The following is a 21,265-nucleotide window of genomic DNA, read 5'->3' on the forward strand; positions in this document are numbered from 1 at the left end:
ATTTTCAGCATGTACATCTTCTATGGCTATGGACAATATTTTTTCATTTGAAGACTCTTCATCACTAACATTGGATGAACAACTTTCTTCTTTTGTATTTTTGAGACTTCTTCTCTTTTCCCTTATACTTCTTGTTGAACTTAGGCTTGTTTTCACAGTTGCCGTCCTCACTTTTTTCATATGGACATTTAGTTGCAAAATGTCCTTACCACAGTTAAAGCATTTGAAAGGTAGCTTGCCTTTATATTTACCAGAACCTTTCTTCAACTTCCTCATAAAATGTGCTTCTTTAGAATCAGATTCTTCATCAGAACTTTCACTAGATACACATTCCTTGTCTTTTCCTTTCTTGGAACCTTTGAAGGCTACCTTCCTTTTGGATGAAGAATCAGAGTTTGCCCTCATCTCATACGTTGTTAGAATGCCATGAATCTTATCAACATTCAACTTATGTTCTGTCATCTCTTCAATCACTAAACCTTTGTATCAAAAGGCAAAGGAAGAGACCTTAAAATTTTCTGAACAGTTGTAGATTCCTCAACCTTTTTTCCTAAACCCTTAATAGAGTTAACAACTTCATCTACTTGCAAAAAAAAAGTAGCAAAGTTTTCCTCTTCGTGCATCCCGAGACTTTCAAAAATTCTTCTTTGAGTTTGGAGTTTGGATTTCTTAACCTTGCCATCTCCATATTTTTTTTAAGCTTCTCTCAAATGTCATGAGCTTTATCACACTGCATAACCTTAACAAATTCTGTCTGTGACAAACCACATAAGATTGCATTCATGGCTTTTGCATTATTTTCAAAATCCTTTTTCCCATTAGCATCGGTTGGAGGATTTGTAGGAATTGTATAGCCAAACACCACACTTTGTCAAACATCAAAGCCAAGAGACTTTAGATAAGTATGCATTCAAACACTCTAGAATGCATAGTTGGACCCATCAAATAAAGGTTCTCTATTTGTAGCAAGACCTTCATGAGAACCCATGTGTGCAAACAGGATCAACCGCCAAGCATTTAAGCTCTAATTTTGAAGGACCTACTTTGATACCAATTGAAATGCACACATAAAATACTGAGAGGGTGGGGGGGGGGGGGCGTGAATCAATATTTTAATTTTTAAAACATGAAACCATGAAACCATATAGAATGAATTGCATAGAGTAAACATAAACACAAGAACACAATGTTTCACATGGAAAACCCTTTCGAGTAAAAAACCATGGCAGATAAAAATCTTTCATTAGCCAAATGGGCGCCAACCTAGATTACATAAGTGAGCAGCAACCCTCCTTGACGCACCAACTTCATTCAGCTAAAGCACCAACTTTAGTTTTCACTTACGCAAAAGCACATAAAATTTGAAAAGAATTTTCATCATATGCTTAGAATTTCAATTACAGAAAAAAATCCATACACATATCTCAACTCCAGACAACAATCCTTAACAAGTTATCTTCAGCACCATGAAGAAACATATATTTGACTTCATCATTCACCCTTCTCAACATGTACCCCACTTTGATTTTTAATTCGTACCATATATCATAAACCAGAATTGAAAGTCTTAAGATTGATGCTTGATACCTTCAACACTCTATCATGATAAGCTCACTTAACTTTTTCATCCCCTTAGGACTTCATTTTTTTCTACTCAGTTCTGCTACTTGCACACCTCTATATCTTTTTGTATGCTGTACACCCTGTATGTATTGATATTCTACACTACATAGTTATAACTTAACACACACACACACGATATTCAACGACACACTTTTTAAAAACACCCAAGTGACTTATATAAAGCATTAGACTCACATCTTGGTATCACATCACTTCATAATATTCATTCAACACATGCTTACTTTTAACTACATCCTGCATGTAGTATAAATATAGCATCCACTTTTTCATATGCTACGCACCTCACAATATATATTTATCATATGAAATACACATGGTTCATCAGTTTATCCCACCTTATATTACATCTGTTAAATGATATTTGAAATTCATTTAAAATTCCATGGATGATGTGTCAATTTGAAAAGGACAAGAAGGTAGGTGACTTGGACAAGCATCCAGCTCAAACACACAACCAAGTAGCTCAAACACACAACCAAGTAGCTCAACCAGACAGCCAAGTAGCTCAAACACACAACCAAGTAGCTCAACCAGACAACTAGGTAGCTCAACCAAGAAACCAAGTAGCTCAACCAAACAATTGTTGAAGATTTAATGAATAATCAGCAGCTTGATGAGCATCTCATTCCAAATCAAATCTAGAATTCCAACCATAGTTCCCTATTACTTGGAGTAATCCTCCAAAATTTATACAACCTTAATCATCATCCTGTGACATCAATGACAAAATATCCAATACTTACCATTTGAAATGGTACATGGACTTGTTTTGGACAACATCTAAACATAATGGCCAAAACTTGTTAGTGTTAAAATCTGAGAAACAAATTACAACCCAAAATCAAATTGAAAGAGATAGATCAAATAAGTTGTAAATGCAAATGAAATGAACAATATAATAGTGATGTGGAGAGAAAACTGATCTGAAGTGCTCCAAGGCTAAATAGCACCAGATTACTATCTCCAACTATATCAAAATACAAGCAAGGTAGTGAGTCTATGTGATGAACCCTTGCTGGTTCAACTCTTCAACTGCTGTAATTTGTGGATCTTCTTTGTAATTTTTAATTATTAAGATGGTCTTTCAGAAATAGACAGAAGTTGCAGAAGACGGTTTCTTTAATTTGCAACCATATTGAAATAATACATGAATTTAATCAACTGAAACAATGAATTAGAGAATTTAGAAGCATACCCGTAGGTCCTTAGCCAATTGATTGAAAAGAAAGAATAAATTAGCAACTTACAAAGTTCTGATTTTTATTTTGAAACAATTCAGATTTGCTCTTATTTAATACTAAGACACCCAAACAGTGGAAGATGGTGCCAATAAATGAACAAGTTGTATGTTTGGGAAAGAAGCCTCCAAACCATAGAAGAATTAACAACAAAACAGTAAATAGGGAAACCTCCAACAAATCTGCCTTGTAAGAAGCCAAATCTGCCCCAATTCAATTCATTTTTACTTTTGAATGAAGCCAACCAAGCTGCAACAATTCGATTGATCTTTCACAATCTCAAAGCTACTGAATTCTGAAGAATGTACGCTCTCCAAAACAGGTCCAAACCCTAGCCGCCATAGCCAAGTGCTCAGAAGAAAATGTCAAATGCTCAATATCAAAGAATGAGGTTTAATTTCCATCTTGGCTGCCTATATACCCAAAAGGTGCGATTTTTGGCAATTAGGGATTTCAAAATTATAACTTGCTTTTAGGGTTTCCAACTTAACCCTAAAAACAACGCCTAGCTTAGGAGATAATAAATTTTCACTTAAATAAATTTAAGTGATGCACTTTATGATTTTATATTAATATTTCATTAAAATATTAATTGCTTGTGGAACCACTAAAAAATTCATATCTCTCTCATTATTGCCTGGAAATTGAATCTGTCAGAAGCTAGGGCCACAGTTCGCCATGCCAATGAAAATAGGACTATGTCTATTTTTAGCAATTTTTCCCTAAAAAATAGGAAATCCTCATAAAGTGTCAGAAACTGATGAAACGAAGACCAGAACTGAACTCAACACTGAACTAGAACAAATAGACAGACCACTCCTCAAGATACTGCATTACTGACCCCTTTATCCATACCTTGTTAGCCTACAAGGGTCCAAAAATAGGCTAACTCCTCAACCCCAAGTCCCTAACTAGGATGGGGACGTTACAGTTTATATAGACTAGAGAGAGGGGAGAGGTGGCAAAATGGACCAATAGGGAGAGGCCACTATGCGGGTTAAAGATAGCAAGAGCATCTTCCCAAGATAGCAAATGCCATCTCCCTTGTAGGATGTTGACACCTCAAATCACCCACTCACTAATTAAACTCACTTTATTTAACCTAAGTAAGCTTAAAAAAGTGTAGGAAAAACCTAGGAAAAGGGATAATTATAAACCCAACTAGGAAAATAAAAACCTACACTAACAGTTAGATATCTCACGAAAAATCAAAAGATTGTTTACCCATATATGCATATATCGGAGAATGAAGACAGACCTTTTAAAGTACTATATGGCAGATCTATTAGCAATTTGCTTGCAAAACATAAGAATTAAGCTCATTTACCTTAAGACTGCAAGGGAAATTCTTAAACTCTTCTTAACATATCATGAACTTGATACAATACTAAAGGAAAGCTATTACTGAAATGTATCGCTATGGATCATTACAAAATGTCCTTACAAATTACTTAAACTACACAATTACAACAATGCAGTTCATATATAGATGTTGGACACAATTACAACAATGCAGTTCATATATAGATGTTAGAAAAGATGATTGTCGCAATAAATGATATCAAATTAAATACAATAAGAACTTGTCAGAGTAGATGAGTTTCCATAGAGGGGAAAATGTTGTGACTTTGAAACTGGATACCATAATGGAAGAAGATAAGCTTCTAAACCAATACTGTTTTGTTTTTAAAAACTCTAATAGAATTGAAATCCAATGTAGAATCAAAGAATAGAAGCTATAAAGCTCATTGAGAAACGACAACAATATAAGAAATTCCTATACTCAGTGGAAGTAGTAGAAAGTGAAAGTGCACTTAGATTTTGTGCATTATATTGATTGCCAACATCAGTTGAAGTATGCAATTTTAACCAGATTGTCCTAAAAAAGTATCTATTACAGCTACAAATAAATGGGTAAAGCTTTTCATTTCATTATAAATTGTTGATTTGGACTCCACAAAGTTAAAACTTAAATTGGACCTGCCATCATTATTTGGGCTATGGCTGCATTGTGTGGACCTGTGATGTCAGCTTCACAGACTGATGATGCAGTAACCCAAAATTATCTTTTAGTGCTTTGAACACTCTTTTAAGCATCACTTAGTTCGGGAAAATCTATCTGTAGCTGAGCTTTTGACACAAGAAAATGGTGATGTATTATGGAGGCTTCAGTTCTTCAGTCTGACTATTTTGATTGATCACCTTCCCCAATAATCAGTCCCTTTTAGTGCATAGCTTGCACCCTGAATATCAGAGCATTCATTGATTAATACTATCACAACTTCTTGATTGATCAAGCAGGAATTTACAATTATTTTATTTCTACTGTAAGTCTGTAACAGACTTAGCTCAGATGATCCATAGAAGGGGAAGTTGAATAATATCAAACTTTACATTGTATGATTGGGTGGATTGTTCTTAATTTATAGCTACTTAGGTGGAATCTTTGCAAACAAAGAATATTCAAAAGATTGTTTTTTGTTCTTGTGTGTTTCAGTGTTCCTTTTTTCAAGGGCTTGCACCTGCTACATGTTCCATGAGATTCTTCTATTCATTTAACAAGGCCAGTTTTTGAACAATATATTCTGCCCACAACCTTGGAGTTATACAAAAATGTGGAAATGAAATTCTGTTTTTGGTTTTGTATTTTGCATTCTAGGTGGAAGGCTGACTAGAAGAATATCTCATCTAAATCAGAACAGGTTATTATAATTTATAGTGACATCCTATTCACAGAAGTGGAGGACCTTTGTTTTGTTTGCTTATATTGGATCAAGAATTGCCTTTACACAAAATCTAGATCTATTATGGGTGCTCATATCAGACTAAGGTTTTTTGTTTCACAAAGATGAAGATCTATTTTTTAGCTTGCAAGTTCTTTTTATTCAAAAGCCTTAACCTGTGTCCGACTCATGTCATGGATGTAGATATTGGGCAAATTCTTCTATCTGTATGCTACTTGACGTACCACTGATGTACATTTTTGTGGTAGCTAAAGTATATTGTTAAATTCTCAAAGATTTAGTTTGCTATTCATTTTGTGCTTTTCTGGGAATTGTTTCATATTATAATTAGCTTCAAGGTGTCTGCAGTTACTTGACATACTTCGATTACATTTTGCTTGAAGTTTGTTTATCAGACTAGGATGTCAATTGTAAATTCTAAGTCTGGGAACAGGTGTCATGCAAATAAATTCTTTTTAGAAGTCTATAACTGTCTTTAAATGCCTATAGCAGCATATCAACTTTCCAAGCAGTATAACAACAGAAAGGCACAAAACTGCATTTACAGTCAAGGAAACTCAACTTAATGGAAGAAATTGGGAGCAGAAGATTTAATCCTCAAGAACTCATGGTTCCTGAACACAAGCAGATTTTGTTAGCTTATCAAAGGTCCATAAATCAGGACTTGGTTTCTGCTATCAATAATTCCTAATTTAAACTAATAAGAAAGTTTTCAGAAGCGTATTATTTTTATTTTACTTCAAAAATTAAAGGAGTGTTACTTAATGGTTTACCTCAAATATCTGATCAATGGAGAGGGATGGGATATTTAACCAACATAAATTAACTTCAATGGATCCAAGGCCCACAAAGGAGGAATTGTTCACTCCTTTTAGTAATTTTGCATTGGAAAGAAAAAAGAGACATAAAATTATTTATTTGTGGGTTGTCCAAGTCAGTGAGTGCTTTTTACTTCAGTGTCTTTCATTGTGTTTTTGAAGTTGGGGTCCTAAAGGATTTTGCCAACCTAATTGGCAGTGAAAATTTTTAGGTTTTGAAGACATTAAAATGTTTGCCTGCATTCCCAGATGCTAAGCATCCCTTATAGGAACACCAGCATTGGCAGCTCATTTCTTTGTGCAGGGATTAATTTCCTTTGGCAGGATTCAAACTGGACTATAATTCTGTGATTCTCTTTAAAATTTTGAAGTTTGGTGTTTCTGGCTGTTTGAAAAATGTATTATGAGACGGGGAAATTTAAAATCTATTTTTAGACATTTGCCTCTGCTTTAATATATTTCATACATTTTTCTAACTTATCATAGAAGAAAGATGATTCACTTAGAGTTTCGTTTTTCCTGCTTCTGACAGTTTATTGTAGTGTTTCTTCAGGATGCTACTGGAATATTCTGGGACAATGATAGCCTTGCTGCTCTCTTGGCTCTTGAGTTGAGAGCTGATCTTCTGATTCTCCTGAGTGATGTTGAAGGGCTTTACAGTGGCCCACCAACTGATCCTCGCTCAAAACTAATACGTACATACTTAAAGGAGGAGCACGATGAAACAATTACGTTTGGAGATAAGTCTAGGGTTGGGAGAGGTGGCATGACAGCTAAAGTTAAAGCTGCTTGTCATGCTGCAGAAGCTGGTATTCCTGTTGTTATTACTAGGTAATATTTTGTATTCTTTTCTTACAGATTCCATCCTCATTTTGACATTTTGAATAATGGTGTTTGGATCCTTCCTCCTCCTTGTTCTTCTTTTTTTTTACGTTTAGTGTTTGACGGAAAGATTAAATGGAACGTTTAAACTTCTTTTTCTGTTTTTATAGTTCTTTTTTCTCTCTGAAATTTAATACATCTTTATTGCCTTGTTTTGATGAACAGCTGATTTGCTGAGCAAAATGGAACAAAATTAAACTTCTAGAGTATCGATTCCTTCCTTTATTGTCAAGCCAAATATCACTACACTTTGATCACATATCAGTCAGTACCTTAAAAAAATTTAAATCTCTTGTTCTCCTAATAGATAAATTACAGCCAAGGTTCAAGGATAACGGAAAACAGGCCTAAGTTATGCACATTCTGGCAGTGATTTGAATGGCTTGTGCTATTTCTTGCGAGAGTGTAAACTAAGAGTTATATGAAATATTATTTATGGTCTATCCATAACTAATCGGGCTTCTCATAAGCCCTTTAGTCTTAAAAGAAAACAATAGCTTAGAAAGAAAGAAATTATATTAATGCACCTGAATGATGAAAATATGAGAATTGATGTCAAAAGCACAAGTTTGGAGCAAGTGACGAGTGCCAAAGAGAACAACTACAACAAAAATAAAAGCATCTCAATCTAAAACTAGGAAGCAGAAATACAATTTTACAAATAAGCTTCCTTTTTTTTGGTTGGTAATAATGAGATTTAGTATTAATACATCTAAAATATACATAAAGCATAACTAGTTCACCACCATTAGCAGAGGATTAAAAACGTTGCCAGAAATAATGTTCATCCCCAAATACCTGTCGGAACTAACACTACAGAGAACCAATATCTACCAACTGAAACAAACACCCACCCCCCGACAAACTTTGTAACTATTACATCATTGACATCATACAAAACAAGCCTTCCACCCAAAACCCGTAAACACCTAACCTTGACCAGAGAGTTCATGAAACATGACATTCCAAAAAGATTACACAAAAATCACTAAAAATCCATAGAATTACTGTTTTTTCTTCACAACATTCAGTGGTCCGTTGTTCCAGTAGTCCTTGAGCTCGAACCCTGGCTCGGGCTCCATACCCACCTCTGCATTCTTCTTTCCTTTAATTTGCTCACGTTGCTTTTCTCGGATAAAAAACTTCAGAGTCCCATCCGATATATGAGCTTTGGCCCTGCGCTCATCCTGATTCATCCCCTTCAGCCATTTGATAAACGACATCAATTGCTGGGGATTCTCCTCCAGTTCTCCATGCTCCACCTCGATGGGCAAAAACCCAGCACTTGCAATAGTACGACCCAAAACCAATTGTAGCCCCATAAAGCCAATCTTTTGCCACACAACTTTTCACCACCCACTCCACTTCTTTCTTTCCCACTTCCAATCCCTAGGCCACTAACATAGACACAATGTCTATGTTGGTCCTGTACTTGTGCCTGGTCGACAAAAACTCCTCACCAAAGAGCACTTCCAAAATCTGCATGAATGTCTCATCTAAATTTTAAACAAACCCTTCAACATCTTCTCAGAAATCCGTCCCATACAGGCTAGTTGTTGTCTTGGTGTAATGAGAGAGAAAGTAGCCTCCATGATTTGGGAAACCCGCCACCCGTTGTATCAAATAAACTCCACCTTACACTCTTCGCATGTTTTAAAAACTCCCATGCCAATCCCCATCACGTCCGACTCCCACCGTGCCAATTTATAAATGCATTTTGAGGATGGTGGCGTACCATTATAAACTCAATCCAAAATTGAGATTACGAAAATCCTTAATCATACTCCTCCCCTCATCATTCAATGACAACACCCAATTCGATAGCTTGTCAGCCAGCTCATTGCCCGATTGAACCACATGACTGACCACATAATCCTCAAAAGTTTCTAAAACGGACTTGGCAATGGTGATAAAATTATTTAATTTCCAAGATGAATATTCCCTTTGTTAATTGCATTAATAATTTTTTGAGAGTCATCTTCAAGGTGAATTTTTTGCAAACCTAAACTCTTTGCCATCTTCAACGCCTCAATTGCAGCTTGTGCCTCTGCTTTGTTGTTCGTGCCCTCCGCCAACTTGGTTGCTCCAATTGCAACAATATTGCCTTCCTAGTCCCAAGCCAGGAATCCAGCTCCAGAGGGACCAGGATTACCCCTTGGAAGCTCCATCAAAATTAATTTTGTACCACCTTGTCTTTGGCTTCGTCCATACCACCTTCAAAGTTTTAATCGAAGTACAAATTAGCTTCCTTGTAAATATAGTGAAACTGTGAAACAATCAAATTGACAAGATCCTTGTCTCATTTTTTATTTTGTTTTCATCTTATTTTCTGTATCAGCAATGGTCTGATGATTTCTGACGAGCTTTAATGCTTGTGGTCTTGTAGATATTTGGTTATATGATCCATTGGAAGTATCCAAAACTTTGCAAATTTATTCTTCAAGTTTTTAGTATTTGTTTGCACTGGCTTTTCTGTAACGTATCTCTATCATCTGATTTTCCACTTCATGGACAACCAAAAGAATTTTTATTTGTTTTGTGCTCACCTTATATGATTTTTGTTAATGTTTATATCAGATTTGAATATAGGATCTTTTAAATCTTATTAATGCAATTTCCACTTCTTATATCAATATAAGGATTCCTTTGTATATCAATTAATTTAACATGAACTGCTGTACAATGATCAATTAAAACTGATATCAATCTTATTGCAATTTTACATGAAAATAGAATCAATTAATATATTAAATTTCCAACAGCAAATGGCCTGCAATATTCTGGGAGGCAGTCGATATTGTTTCTGCATTGTAATTATTCTGTACATCCACAATACGATTGTCTCCCTCCTTATATAAGGAGAGAGACATGCCTTCGTAGAGGCATGCCTCTACGTGGATCATGTCCACATAGAGACATGTCGTAGGGCTGTGTAAGAACACGCCTATACGTAATGAAATGCAGTCGATAATTAATATAAGGAGGGAGACATGCCTTCGTAGAGGCATGCCTCTACGTGGATCATGTCCACATAGAGACATGTCTCTACGACATGTCTCTCAGCTGTGTAAGAACACGCCGATACGTAATGAAATGCAGTCGATAATTATTGGTAACCAATTTGCATTTGTTACATTGTTAATATGATTTGCTAAATGCACATAATCTGATCGATAGTAAATATCGAATAAGCATATGATTAAATGTTATTTGATATAATCAAATTAATTATACGTGTATATTTAATAGTGTATAGTTATACATTATTAAATATATATATATGATTAATTCATAATCATATTTCAAGATTAATATTTAAGCAACAATCTTATTAAATACATAATGCAAATAATGGATTAATACTTGTAGAGGATAGATATCAACTGCTTAAGGCCGATAGGCCAATTAAGCATTTGATTTCATCGATTAGAATTATCTGACCGAAGCTACGAAACATTAACAATTTTTTGGATTGCTTCTTGGAAGCTTTTACCTCCACATATGCTTCCAAACCTTTGAAGTGTTTAGTAAAAGCACCTATAAGAAGAGGCTCTTCTCCATAGCAATCAGTATTTACTGAAGAGTTCATGACAATCACATTTCCTACAGCAGATTTTATTTTTGTTGACTCTCATCTGCTGCTAGGAAAAATTTCTATTCACTTTTTGGCTTTTCTTCTGAGCATGTCTGCAGGGTAGAAGTAGGAAGACTAACGAGATAACTTTAGATTGTGCCAATCTTATCCTTTGCTTCAAGAACAATTTTATGGAAACTGATTTCTTGTTTCTGCTTAAAGTGGATTTACTGCAGATGGAATTTTGAGAGTGCTGCAAGGTCAGCGTGTAGGCACTCTCTTCCACAGGGAGGCACATTTATGGCATTCAGTCCAAATAAAAGAGCATAGTGCACGCAAGATGGCAGTTTCTGCCAGAGATGCTAGTCGTGTTTTGCAGGTTATATCACTGAACCTTTGGTAATATATCATGTTCAGTTTTTAGAAATATCAGGTTGACATAGATCAGGCTCTAGTAGAAGATCATATTAGAACTTGAAGAATTGCAATCGTTATATACAAGTTTTTCTTAAACAATTTTATTCATTTAATAATCTTAAATAAGATTTACATTTTTAAACTTATATATTTGCTAACAGGGATAAATATATTTTATTCAGGGTTTTTCTTCTGTTGATAGAAGGAAGATTCTTCTAGATGTAGCAGATGCTCTGGAAGCCAATGAAGAGTGTATCAGGAAAGAGAATGAAATTGATGTCTATATTGCAAAAGAAACAAGGATTTCTGAGGCCTTGATTTCTCGATTAACATTAAAACCTGGAAAGGTTAACATTTTATATTCTATTTTTTTAAAACTTAGTCTTGATAATAAAAGAATGGTATTCTTCTTCTTGTCATTCCCGGTCTAGCACAGGTACACTGATTTTATTGTCCAAAAATGGATATCTTCTTTTGTTTTGCTATCATCTTAAACTTTGAGTGCTCTGTTATGGAGTGAGTTAGTTTAACTATTACTGCTTTTAGCACAGAATTGTACCATGTTACGAGACATTTGACTTCCTTGTATGCCAAATATTTTGCAGATTTCGGACTTAGCAAAATCCTTGAGAGTTCTTGCAGATATTAATGACCCAATTGGACAAGTAGTGAAAAGGACAGAGGTATATAGTTAATAGTTTTATAAGCTTGGTCCTACAATTTTCGTAATGACTAAAGATATTTTATATTTAGATAAAATGTGTTCTAAAAGTTTATGGACCGCTCTGTCCTTTCAAATTTCAAGATAGCGAATTTGGTGGAACCTTGTCTCTTAGGGGGAGGTTGATTATGTTGGATTGGAGAAATCTGTTTCAGTAAACCTGAACTTGATTGTGATACATGAAACTCCATTATCAATAAGTCATTATTTATGTGTCAAAATTGTTGAAGTTTGAAATAGTCAATTTTTGGCCGAGTCACAGAGTATTATGTCAAAATCTAGAAAATATTGAATTGTTAAATGTTTGTAGCTTGTCTATCAATTTTAGCTATTAGTTTAGAAATGCAATTAACAATTTTAAAATTAAAATGATTGTCAATAATATTACTTTTTCATCTACATTACTGGGTTCACCTGCTGCTAGGTCCGATCTGGGTCCAGATCCTACTGGATCCGGATACTGATCCAGTTTGCCTGTGGGTCCAGCAAAATCTCATAAATATTAAAAACATTTGGGTACTCATAAATAAAGCCAATCTGTCCCACCGCAAATTTTTTAGGTTGTCATTGGCGTTCCTTCATCATGATGTGAGTGATGTTTGTGGCTGAGGAAATTTTAAAAAGATTGTCACTGAAAGATTATTTCTCAAATGTGATGTTAACCATGAAAAAGCTAAGAGAGAATAAAAAATCTGTTTAGAGTACAGGCAAAAGAACAGCATTAGATTTAAGCGATGAAATCTGTCGGTAGATTTAAATCCATCTTAGATTGAAAACAGAACAAAAATTGAAGAGAACCCAAAAAAAAGGAATAAAGTGCTGGGGACAGTTCCCGTGCCCTTCCCTTTCAAAATTAAAATTATAACACACACATATGCAACTATAATATAATTAAATTAATATACAAAAATAATTAAAATAAAAATATAATAAAAGATTATTTTTGTTATTTTTTTATTTTAATTATTAATTTTATTATATTATATTTGCATATATTTATGTATATATGTCTAATATATATGTATATGTATGTATGTATAAATACATAATATATACATACATATATACTAAGTCACAAGGTTTGAATTCGACAGCCATGAATTTCAGATGAAATTCAGTAAGGGAAAAATTCAAAAAAAAATTTCGGATAAAATTCGCCTTATATAATTTTGTTTATTTTTAAATATATGTAATACGTCTAATAATTTTGTTTATTTTTAAATATATTTAATACTATTGTAAATATATGTAATAGCTAAGTCACCGCGTTCGAATTCGGCAACCATGAAATTCAGATGAAGTTCGGCAAGGGCAAAAAAATCGAAAAAAAAATTCGGCATTAAATTCGCCTTATATAATTTTTTATTTTTTTTAATATAAGTAATATTTCCAATAACTTATCAAATAGTTTAAGATGCAACATTTAGATACAATGAGCTAAGATGCAACATTCAGATACCATAAGAAATATTTGAAATTACGATAATCATGATTGCTGATATGTTTTTTGTCAAAAAGATACAATCAAAAGTCGAGACTTTAGAACTTCAAAAAGGCTACAAGTCATCAAGAGTGTGAAGAAGTCTTTTAGTCAAAAAGGTACAATCAAAAGACAAGATTATAGAACTTCAAAAAAGTTCCAAGTCATCAAGAGCACATGGTTGAGCTGCTGTAGCATCATCATCGGTATCACTGCCCAATTCTTCATCCAAAAAGTCAGGCTCATCTTCAACTCCAGCTGCTATGTCTTCCGAAATTTGTTGTTGTGAAGAAGATGTGGAATCATTTGCTGATCTGTTCATGAACAATTTTAGATTGCTGCGAATGTAGGCAAGATCTCCTAGCTTTCCGGACAGCAACTTATTCCTCTTTTTGGAATGGATGTGGTCAGAGCAACTCCAATTCCTCTCACAAGCTGATGAACTTGCTCCTTGACTCAAAATTCGAATGGCAAAGCGCTGTAGTTCAAGAGTATGTGCTCCATAGCTCATCCACCATCTATACGCAGAAACCTCAGCTCGCAACATATTGTTAGCTGCATTATTGTATATAGGAATACGAATAGTTAATTAAGTCGTAATTGGGTTTGTTAGTTGGAATCCGAGGGGTGGCAGTTGCGATGTGATGGTTGGCGCTCGCACCCCCTCGGTGTCTCTATATACTCCTCATTGTAACTTGTAAAGGACACGAATTATGAATAGAATAACATATTTGATACTTGTCTGATATCTATGGCAACGAGAGAATTTTCAATTCTACTCCAGGTAGCCATCCAGACCTACGTTCGACGAGAGGCGGCGGAGCCGGAAATCCCACCAAATGCCGTGTGGACAGCTCTGGAGGTTAGCCCGACAGTAAACCGGTTTATGAACCACCTCCCCCGGTTGCTTGCACAAGCATCGTTGGCACAACAGGCTCACCTGGAGGAGATTGCCTAGGAAGAGCGACGCCAACAGATCCTTCGCAACTACGAAGAAAACAACCGACAAGAAATGGAATGAGATGGCGCCAGGCCAGGAGGGAATTGAACCTTGAACTTCTTAATTTCAAATAAAAGTGTCATTGACACGAGTTGTACTTGAGCAGATGAATTAATAAAGACATATTTTGATTTTATGAATTGTGAGTTATGGAAATGTGTGACAATTAATGCCAAACCTATTGAATAAAGATAGAAATAAAAAAGTAGAAACGGACGAGTGGGAGGCCGCGCAGAGGGCCTTGATTCTGGAGCAGTAAGTAGAACGTAGACGGAGGCTGAGGCAACTTGTCGAAGGACGACCTGCCGAAGGGGGGCCTGAGGGGAACCAAGGAGGTGTCACGGAGGGTGCAGAGGCCGACGAAAATTTCTACGCGTTGCCAGATCATCGTAGGACGCGGAGCCACGAAGAGTTTCTGGAAGAAACAAGGTTACGACGAAATCTAGTCGAGCAGACTCGGGATCAGTTCAGAAACTTATCCCTTACGCCACGGAGTGAAGATCACCAACAGGAACCAGGAGTGGACGTGTGTGAGAGTGAAGGGGAGGGCAACCGTACGGGTGTAGGTGCCACACACGACAGGCAAAACACCGTACCTCCAGTCGCCCACGCAGGACACACCACCAACGCCATCGGAGGAAGCAGCACAGGGCCACAGACACAGACAAAACCGCCCCCAGGAAGACGACCCGGGATGGCGAGTAAACAAAAATTACCAAAGTTCACAGGGGACGGCAAGAAAGACCCCTTACGGCACTGCCGTACATGTGAAACCATTTGGTCTGCCAACGGAGTGACAGACCAAAATGATTGGGTACAACAGTTCCCAGCCACGTTACGTGGAGTCGCCATAGATTGGTACTCCGATGTAGATAAGCAAAAAGTGGCGACGTGGGCCAACCTACAGAAGGAATTCACGGAGGAGTTTCGGTTGCTCCGTGATGACAACGAAATTGTAACAGAGATATACAGTACCAAACAAGGTACCAAGGAGACAGTACGGGCATACAGCAGGAGACTGAAGGAATTGTTGGGTAAAATGGAGAGCCAACTGGCTGAGGGCTTGAAAAAATGATGGTTTGTGGAAGGATTGAAATCATCCCTATGGAAAAAAATGAAAATTGTACCTCCGACGTCATATGACGACGCCTATAATAGGGCGATGGACTTGGAGAGTGAATACAAAACATCAAGGAAGAAGAAAAGTAATAAATATTCATCTGACGATGATGAAGATTCTGACGAGGAAAGCAGTAGCGGTGGCGAATCGAGTAAAAAGGTGCACGCTCTCCAAAAGGACATGGAACGAATGCTGAAAGAATTCAAAGCCATGAAAGGGAGCACAAGTAAGACGGAAGAAAATGACGTGTGGTGTACCGACTGTAGGAGTGACGGACACACCAAGGGGTCCTGTCCCAAGAAGGCTTTCTGCGACATTTGCCAGATTGCGGGACATTTGACAAAGGAATGTCCCTACAATATGAAAACCAGGAACCAACAAGTTCTCTTCACGCAAGAGTAGCCGGTCGCCGGAACTTCGCAAACCGCCAACAATAATGTATCATTTGGCGGATACCGGAACAATCGGCGAGGGGGGAGGACCAATAATAATAATAGGAGCCGAATCCAATATGATGCAAAGGGACGGCCAATGATCCAGTGCTGAGCCTGCAATCAATGGGGCCACTTTGCTAGAGAATGCACTTCAGAAGAAACTCCACAAAAATTATGCAAATGGTGTGGGCCTGGAGACCACGATGATGGAACTTGCCCAAAGTCTGGAGTGAAACTGCTCAACATCGACAGGACGGAGGAACGGGTATTGGCAATCACACGGTCGTAGGCAAAGAAGGCCACATACCCGGACCCTCGCATGGAGAAGCAGCGGGCACTAGAGGCCAAGGCGGAAGTGGCGAAGGAAATGTTGGCACAAAGGAGCACCGAGGAAGCGGTAAGTACCTTCCGATCTGAGGCGGAGGAGAATATCCTGAAGCAAATGCTGCAGATTGAAGTGCTGGTGAAAATGAAGGACCTCCTGGAAACGATGCTGCAATTATGTACGACACTCCTACGTACGGTCCAAGTAACCTTGCACAGTCAGGGAACTCGGAATACGGATGGTTCCGGCAGAACACCTACAGACCCATTGGTCCTGACACTATATAGTGGCCGACACCCAACGGTGGTAGAAATGGGAATACTGGGAACCATTCTGACTGACACTATCGTCGACGGTGGGTCTGGAGTGAATGTGCTTTCGGAAGAAACCTGGAAGCAGCTTGGCAAACCAACACTATGGCCATCAACCTTTAACTTACTGGGAGCGGATCAACATGGTATCAAACCCCTTGGAACGCTCATGGCGCAACAAGTGACCATCGGGACACAACCATTTGTCCTCGACTTTGTGGTGATTCCGCTAGCCAAGAAAGGATAGGACGCCATTCTAGGCAGAGGGTGGTTGGTGGCAACCAGAGTGAATCACAACTGGAAGCGTAACACGTTGTCAATGGAAAAAGCCGGGAGGAAATTTATTATCGACCTGAAGACACAACTTGTGAGTGAAGAACTCGCGTCAGAGTTGGAATTAGACGGCGAAGGTGGAGTTGACGGAGGAAAGTACGGAAGGGAACCGAACGAGGAAGGCGTTCTCAGAATCCAAGGATGTTCTGAGGACGAGACCGATTCCCTTAATGGGCTTTTCCACTAGCAAATTTAGGACTACGAGTTGCTGTACGGGTGTAACATGTTGCAGGTAGACGAGGATCAGGACGAGAACGAATTTCCGCCGGCGTACGGGGAATACACCGAAGGGGATGCCCCAGTCAACGAAGTACCAGCACACAGGTTTGACATGACAAAACCAATCCGGTACGAAGAATCGGTAAAAGCTACAAACCTCGGCACGGAAGCAGAGCCAAGAAACATCTTGGTTGGCGACGATTGGAACCCAGTCCTGAAAGCCGCTGCGTTTAAAATATTCATGGAATACAAGGATGTATTCGCTTGGACGTATAAGGACCTCAAAGGGGTGCCGCCAGAACTGTGCGTACACAAAATTTCGCTCGTACCTGGGGCCGTACCTGTACGGAAGAGGCCATACAGAATGAATAAAAACTATGCGGCAAGAGTGAATGATGAAATTAAACGTATGCTCGAAGCCGGGATTATTTTCAAAGTGCAGACCAACGAGTGGGTATCGCCCATAGTGATATCCCTTAAAAAAGAGGCAAACCAGATATGAATCTACGCGGATTTCAGATGCCTTAACGCGGTCACCATAAAAGACCCGTTTCCAATACCATTCACGGATAGCATCTTGGAAGAAGTGACTGGTCATGAAATTTATTCATTCATGGATGGATTTTCTGGGTATAACCAGATATCCATCGCCGAAGAAGACAAATTAAAAACCACCTTCATAGTGGAGGATGGCGTGTACGCGTATAATCGAATGCCATTCAGATTATGCAACGCACCAGTGACCTTTCAACGGATAATCCTTCACATATTTGAAAAGATGTCAGTAGGGAACTTCAGGGTGTTCCTGGACGACTGGTCCATCTACAGTAACCAAGATACACATGTGGCCGCACTGGGTGAATGCATGGAGAGATACAGGCGAGCTCGCCTAGCACTCAACCCCCAAAAATGCAGATTCGTGGTGCCTCAAGGGAAGCTGTTAGGACACATAATGTGTAAGGCTGGACTCAAGACTGACCCAGACAAGATTCGGGTGATAGTGGAAATGGAGGCACCCACAGATGTCACGGGAGTCAAATCCTTCCTAGGACACATAGGGTATTACAGGCGATTTATCAAAAATTTTGCTCGAGTATCTTGCCCTTTGGACAAGTTGACAAGGAAAGGTCAACGGTATATATGGGGAATGGCTCAGGAGGAGGCCTTCCAAGAACTGAAGTCATGGTTGGTGGGTGCGCCAATCCTAGCATATCTTGACTGGGACAAAGAGTTCCACGTACACGTTGACGCATCCAACTTTGCCATAGGGGCCACACTGGCGTAGGTTGGCGACCACGGGCTAGATCACCCGGTCTACTTTGCAAGCAGACTCCTGTCGAAGGCAGAGAAAAATTATAGCACCACAGAAAGGGAAGCCCTCGGGATGGTGTACTTTGTCCAGAAATTTCGACATTACTTGCTCGCCACCCCGTTCACATTTTATGTGGACCACCAGGCTTTAATGTATCTGGTAAACAAGCCAATTATCCAAGGACGAATCAGCCGATGGCTGCTATTGCTGCAAGAATTTACATTCAACATTATAGTAAGACCTGGGAAGAGCCATGTGATAGTTGACCAGCTATCGAGAATCCAGTCAGGAGAACCAGCCAAAGGAGTGAACGAAGATTTTTCAGATGCTCACTTATTTCGCATCGCGGTTCTCCTCGCTTGGTACGCAAGCGTGCGGGAATATTTGTCGACATCACGGTTCCCGAGGGAGATGCCACCAGGAGAAAGAAGGAAACTGGTACTGAGGAGCAGGACATTCCAACTCATTAATGGTGTATTGTATAAAATGGGGCCCGATCAGATCCTACGGCAATGCGTCCTAGAAGAGGAAATTTCGGGCGTCCTAAGGGAAGCACATGAAGGGCCCGCAGGTGGACACATGGGGCCCAACACCACGGCGAGGAAAGTTCTGTTGGCAGGACTGTGGTGGCCGACACTACATAATGACGCCAGGGAGTGGGTAACAAGCTGTGATACATGCCAATGGGCCGGATGACCATTAAAGAGGGATTTTATGCCCCTCAACCCATCGAATGCCCAGGAACTGTTTGAGAGATGGGGATTGGATTTCGTCGGACCATTAAAACCAAGTAGAGCTCGACGATGCAGATACATTGTAGTGGCAACAAAATACTTGACCAAGTGGGTGGAGGTACGGGTCTTACCCGACAATTCGGCGGTCAACACAACAAAATTCATCTATGAACACATCATTACGCGGTATGGGATTCCAATACAACTGACGAGTGACAGAGGAGGCCATTTTGTAAATCACATAATCCAATTGTTAACAACGGAGTTTAAAATCTTCCAGTCCTTATCAAGCCCCTACTATCCATGGGCGAACGGGCAGGCCGAGGCGACCGATAAAATAATAATGTCGGTGATATATAAGTCTTGCGAAGTGGAGAAGGATGACTGGGAGGAGCACCTACCGTCAGTACTTTGGGCATACCGAACAACTTACAAGTTAACTACTGGACAGACTCCCTCCAACTAATGTATGGGCAAGAAGCCGTGGTGCCAGTTGAATTCATGGTGTCGAGTCTCCGGATCGCCATCGATAATCGACTTGGCGACATGGAAAGCCTGAGGGAGAGACTGTACGCTTTGAACAAATTGGACGAACGAAGGATGATGGCTCAATGGGCGATAGAGACAGCCCAGCAAAGACGGAAGGTTTGGCACGACAAGCATCTCCGGCGAATGAAGTTTACTCCTGGGCAGATGGTTTTGAAATTCAACGGAAGGAACGAAATCAAACCTGGGAAATTCAAAGTGCGTTGGCTAGGACCATTCAAGGTACGCGAGGTCAATACCATCGGGGCAATTAAGTTGTGGACGCTGGACGGGGAAGAGTTACCAGATGCCATCAATGGGTCGAAATTAAAAATCTACCACGAACGGAGGGAGTCGGACCATGGGGTGGGGGCACCGACGGTGGATGCCACCGTGCGGTGGTCACCGCACACCGCCAACCGCACACCATAAAACCCTCGCGACGCTAAGGAAAACCCACGCAGCCGCACAACCCACCTGCTCGCACAGCGCGCAGCCGCATAGCAGCCCGCAACCGCACAGCGCGCAGCCGCAGCCCGCAGCCACACAGCAGCCCTTAACCGCACAACGCGCAGTCGTATAGCCTCCACGCGCAGCCGGCACAAGCCTTTACGCACGAGTCTGTGCCGTTACCGGCAGACGATTTCATTTTGGGAAAGAAAAAAGGGTGTTATAAAAGCAGAATTGAAGAAGTAATCTGTACTAATGGACACAAACAGGAACAAGGCAGATTGGCGGAAGCGGTTGCAGCCGTTAGAAGACAAGTTGCAGGGAGGGCAAAAAGGAACCAGTGCAGACACAGGCAAACGGATTCTACCATCTGGGGTGCGCATTGCAGGTAGTCTCGGTATGAGCACCAGTCAAAAAAGCAAGAAGCATCGTCCCAAACCCTTGGCGACAAAGGACAGAGATGAAATAACAACAGATAATATTATGTTCGAGGGTTTGAATGGAATCAACTATTGGAATTGGTGGGCAAAGACACCTCAGGATGATTTAATAAAGAAAAGCCTTCGCCAGGCACAAGTAAACTGGGCGGTCCAGATGCCAGTTTTTTTGATAAAGGACTTTGAGGTGGTTTTGCGTGCCATGATTGGCAGCTATGACAGACATGGCCACCAGTCGGTATTTGATTATCAACATCAGAGGATAACAGTGTCATTCACGGCAAGCGAGTTCACTAGGGTATTTGGCATACCAGGGATAAATGGAAAGAAAATGGACACCTCCCAGAAAATATCCCCAGAGAATCGTGCCACACTGCTCCAGTTGATGTTGCGCGATAACCTTACTCAAAGCGAGAAAGATAGCCTCAAGAGTGCAGGCAAGAGTCGGGGAGTGAAGAAACAATTTTTTGCGAAGGGAGTATGGCGATGCTTGTTGTCCATGGTGAAGAGCCGCCTCACAGGTGCCACCCGCGCGTCGGACATAGCC

General features: G+C 39.4%; 1 protein-coding gene across 3 annotated transcripts in view; it reads left to right on the top strand.

The window, feature by feature from the left end:
• Positions 1-21,265, top strand: part of LOC131046348 (delta-1-pyrroline-5-carboxylate synthase) — a 163,788-nt gene that overhangs the window by 37,727 nt on the left and 104,796 nt on the right. For all 3 annotated transcript variants that reach the window (XM_059209594.1, XM_057980073.2, XM_057980074.1), the window contains 4 exons: positions 6,998-7,275; positions 11,123-11,279; positions 11,500-11,664; positions 11,923-12,000. In XM_059209594.1, coding sequence (XP_059065577.1) covers positions 6,998-7,275; positions 11,123-11,279; positions 11,500-11,664; positions 11,923-12,000 — 678 coding nt within the window. The remainder of the gene's footprint in view (positions 1-6,997; positions 7,276-11,122; positions 11,280-11,499; positions 11,665-11,922; positions 12,001-21,265) is intronic.

The sequence above is a fragment of the Cryptomeria japonica genome, chromosome 8, assembly GCF_030272615.1.
Source record: "Cryptomeria japonica chromosome 8, Sugi_1.0, whole genome shotgun sequence".
NCBI lineage: Eukaryota > Viridiplantae > Streptophyta > Pinopsida > Cupressales > Cupressaceae > Cryptomeria > Cryptomeria japonica.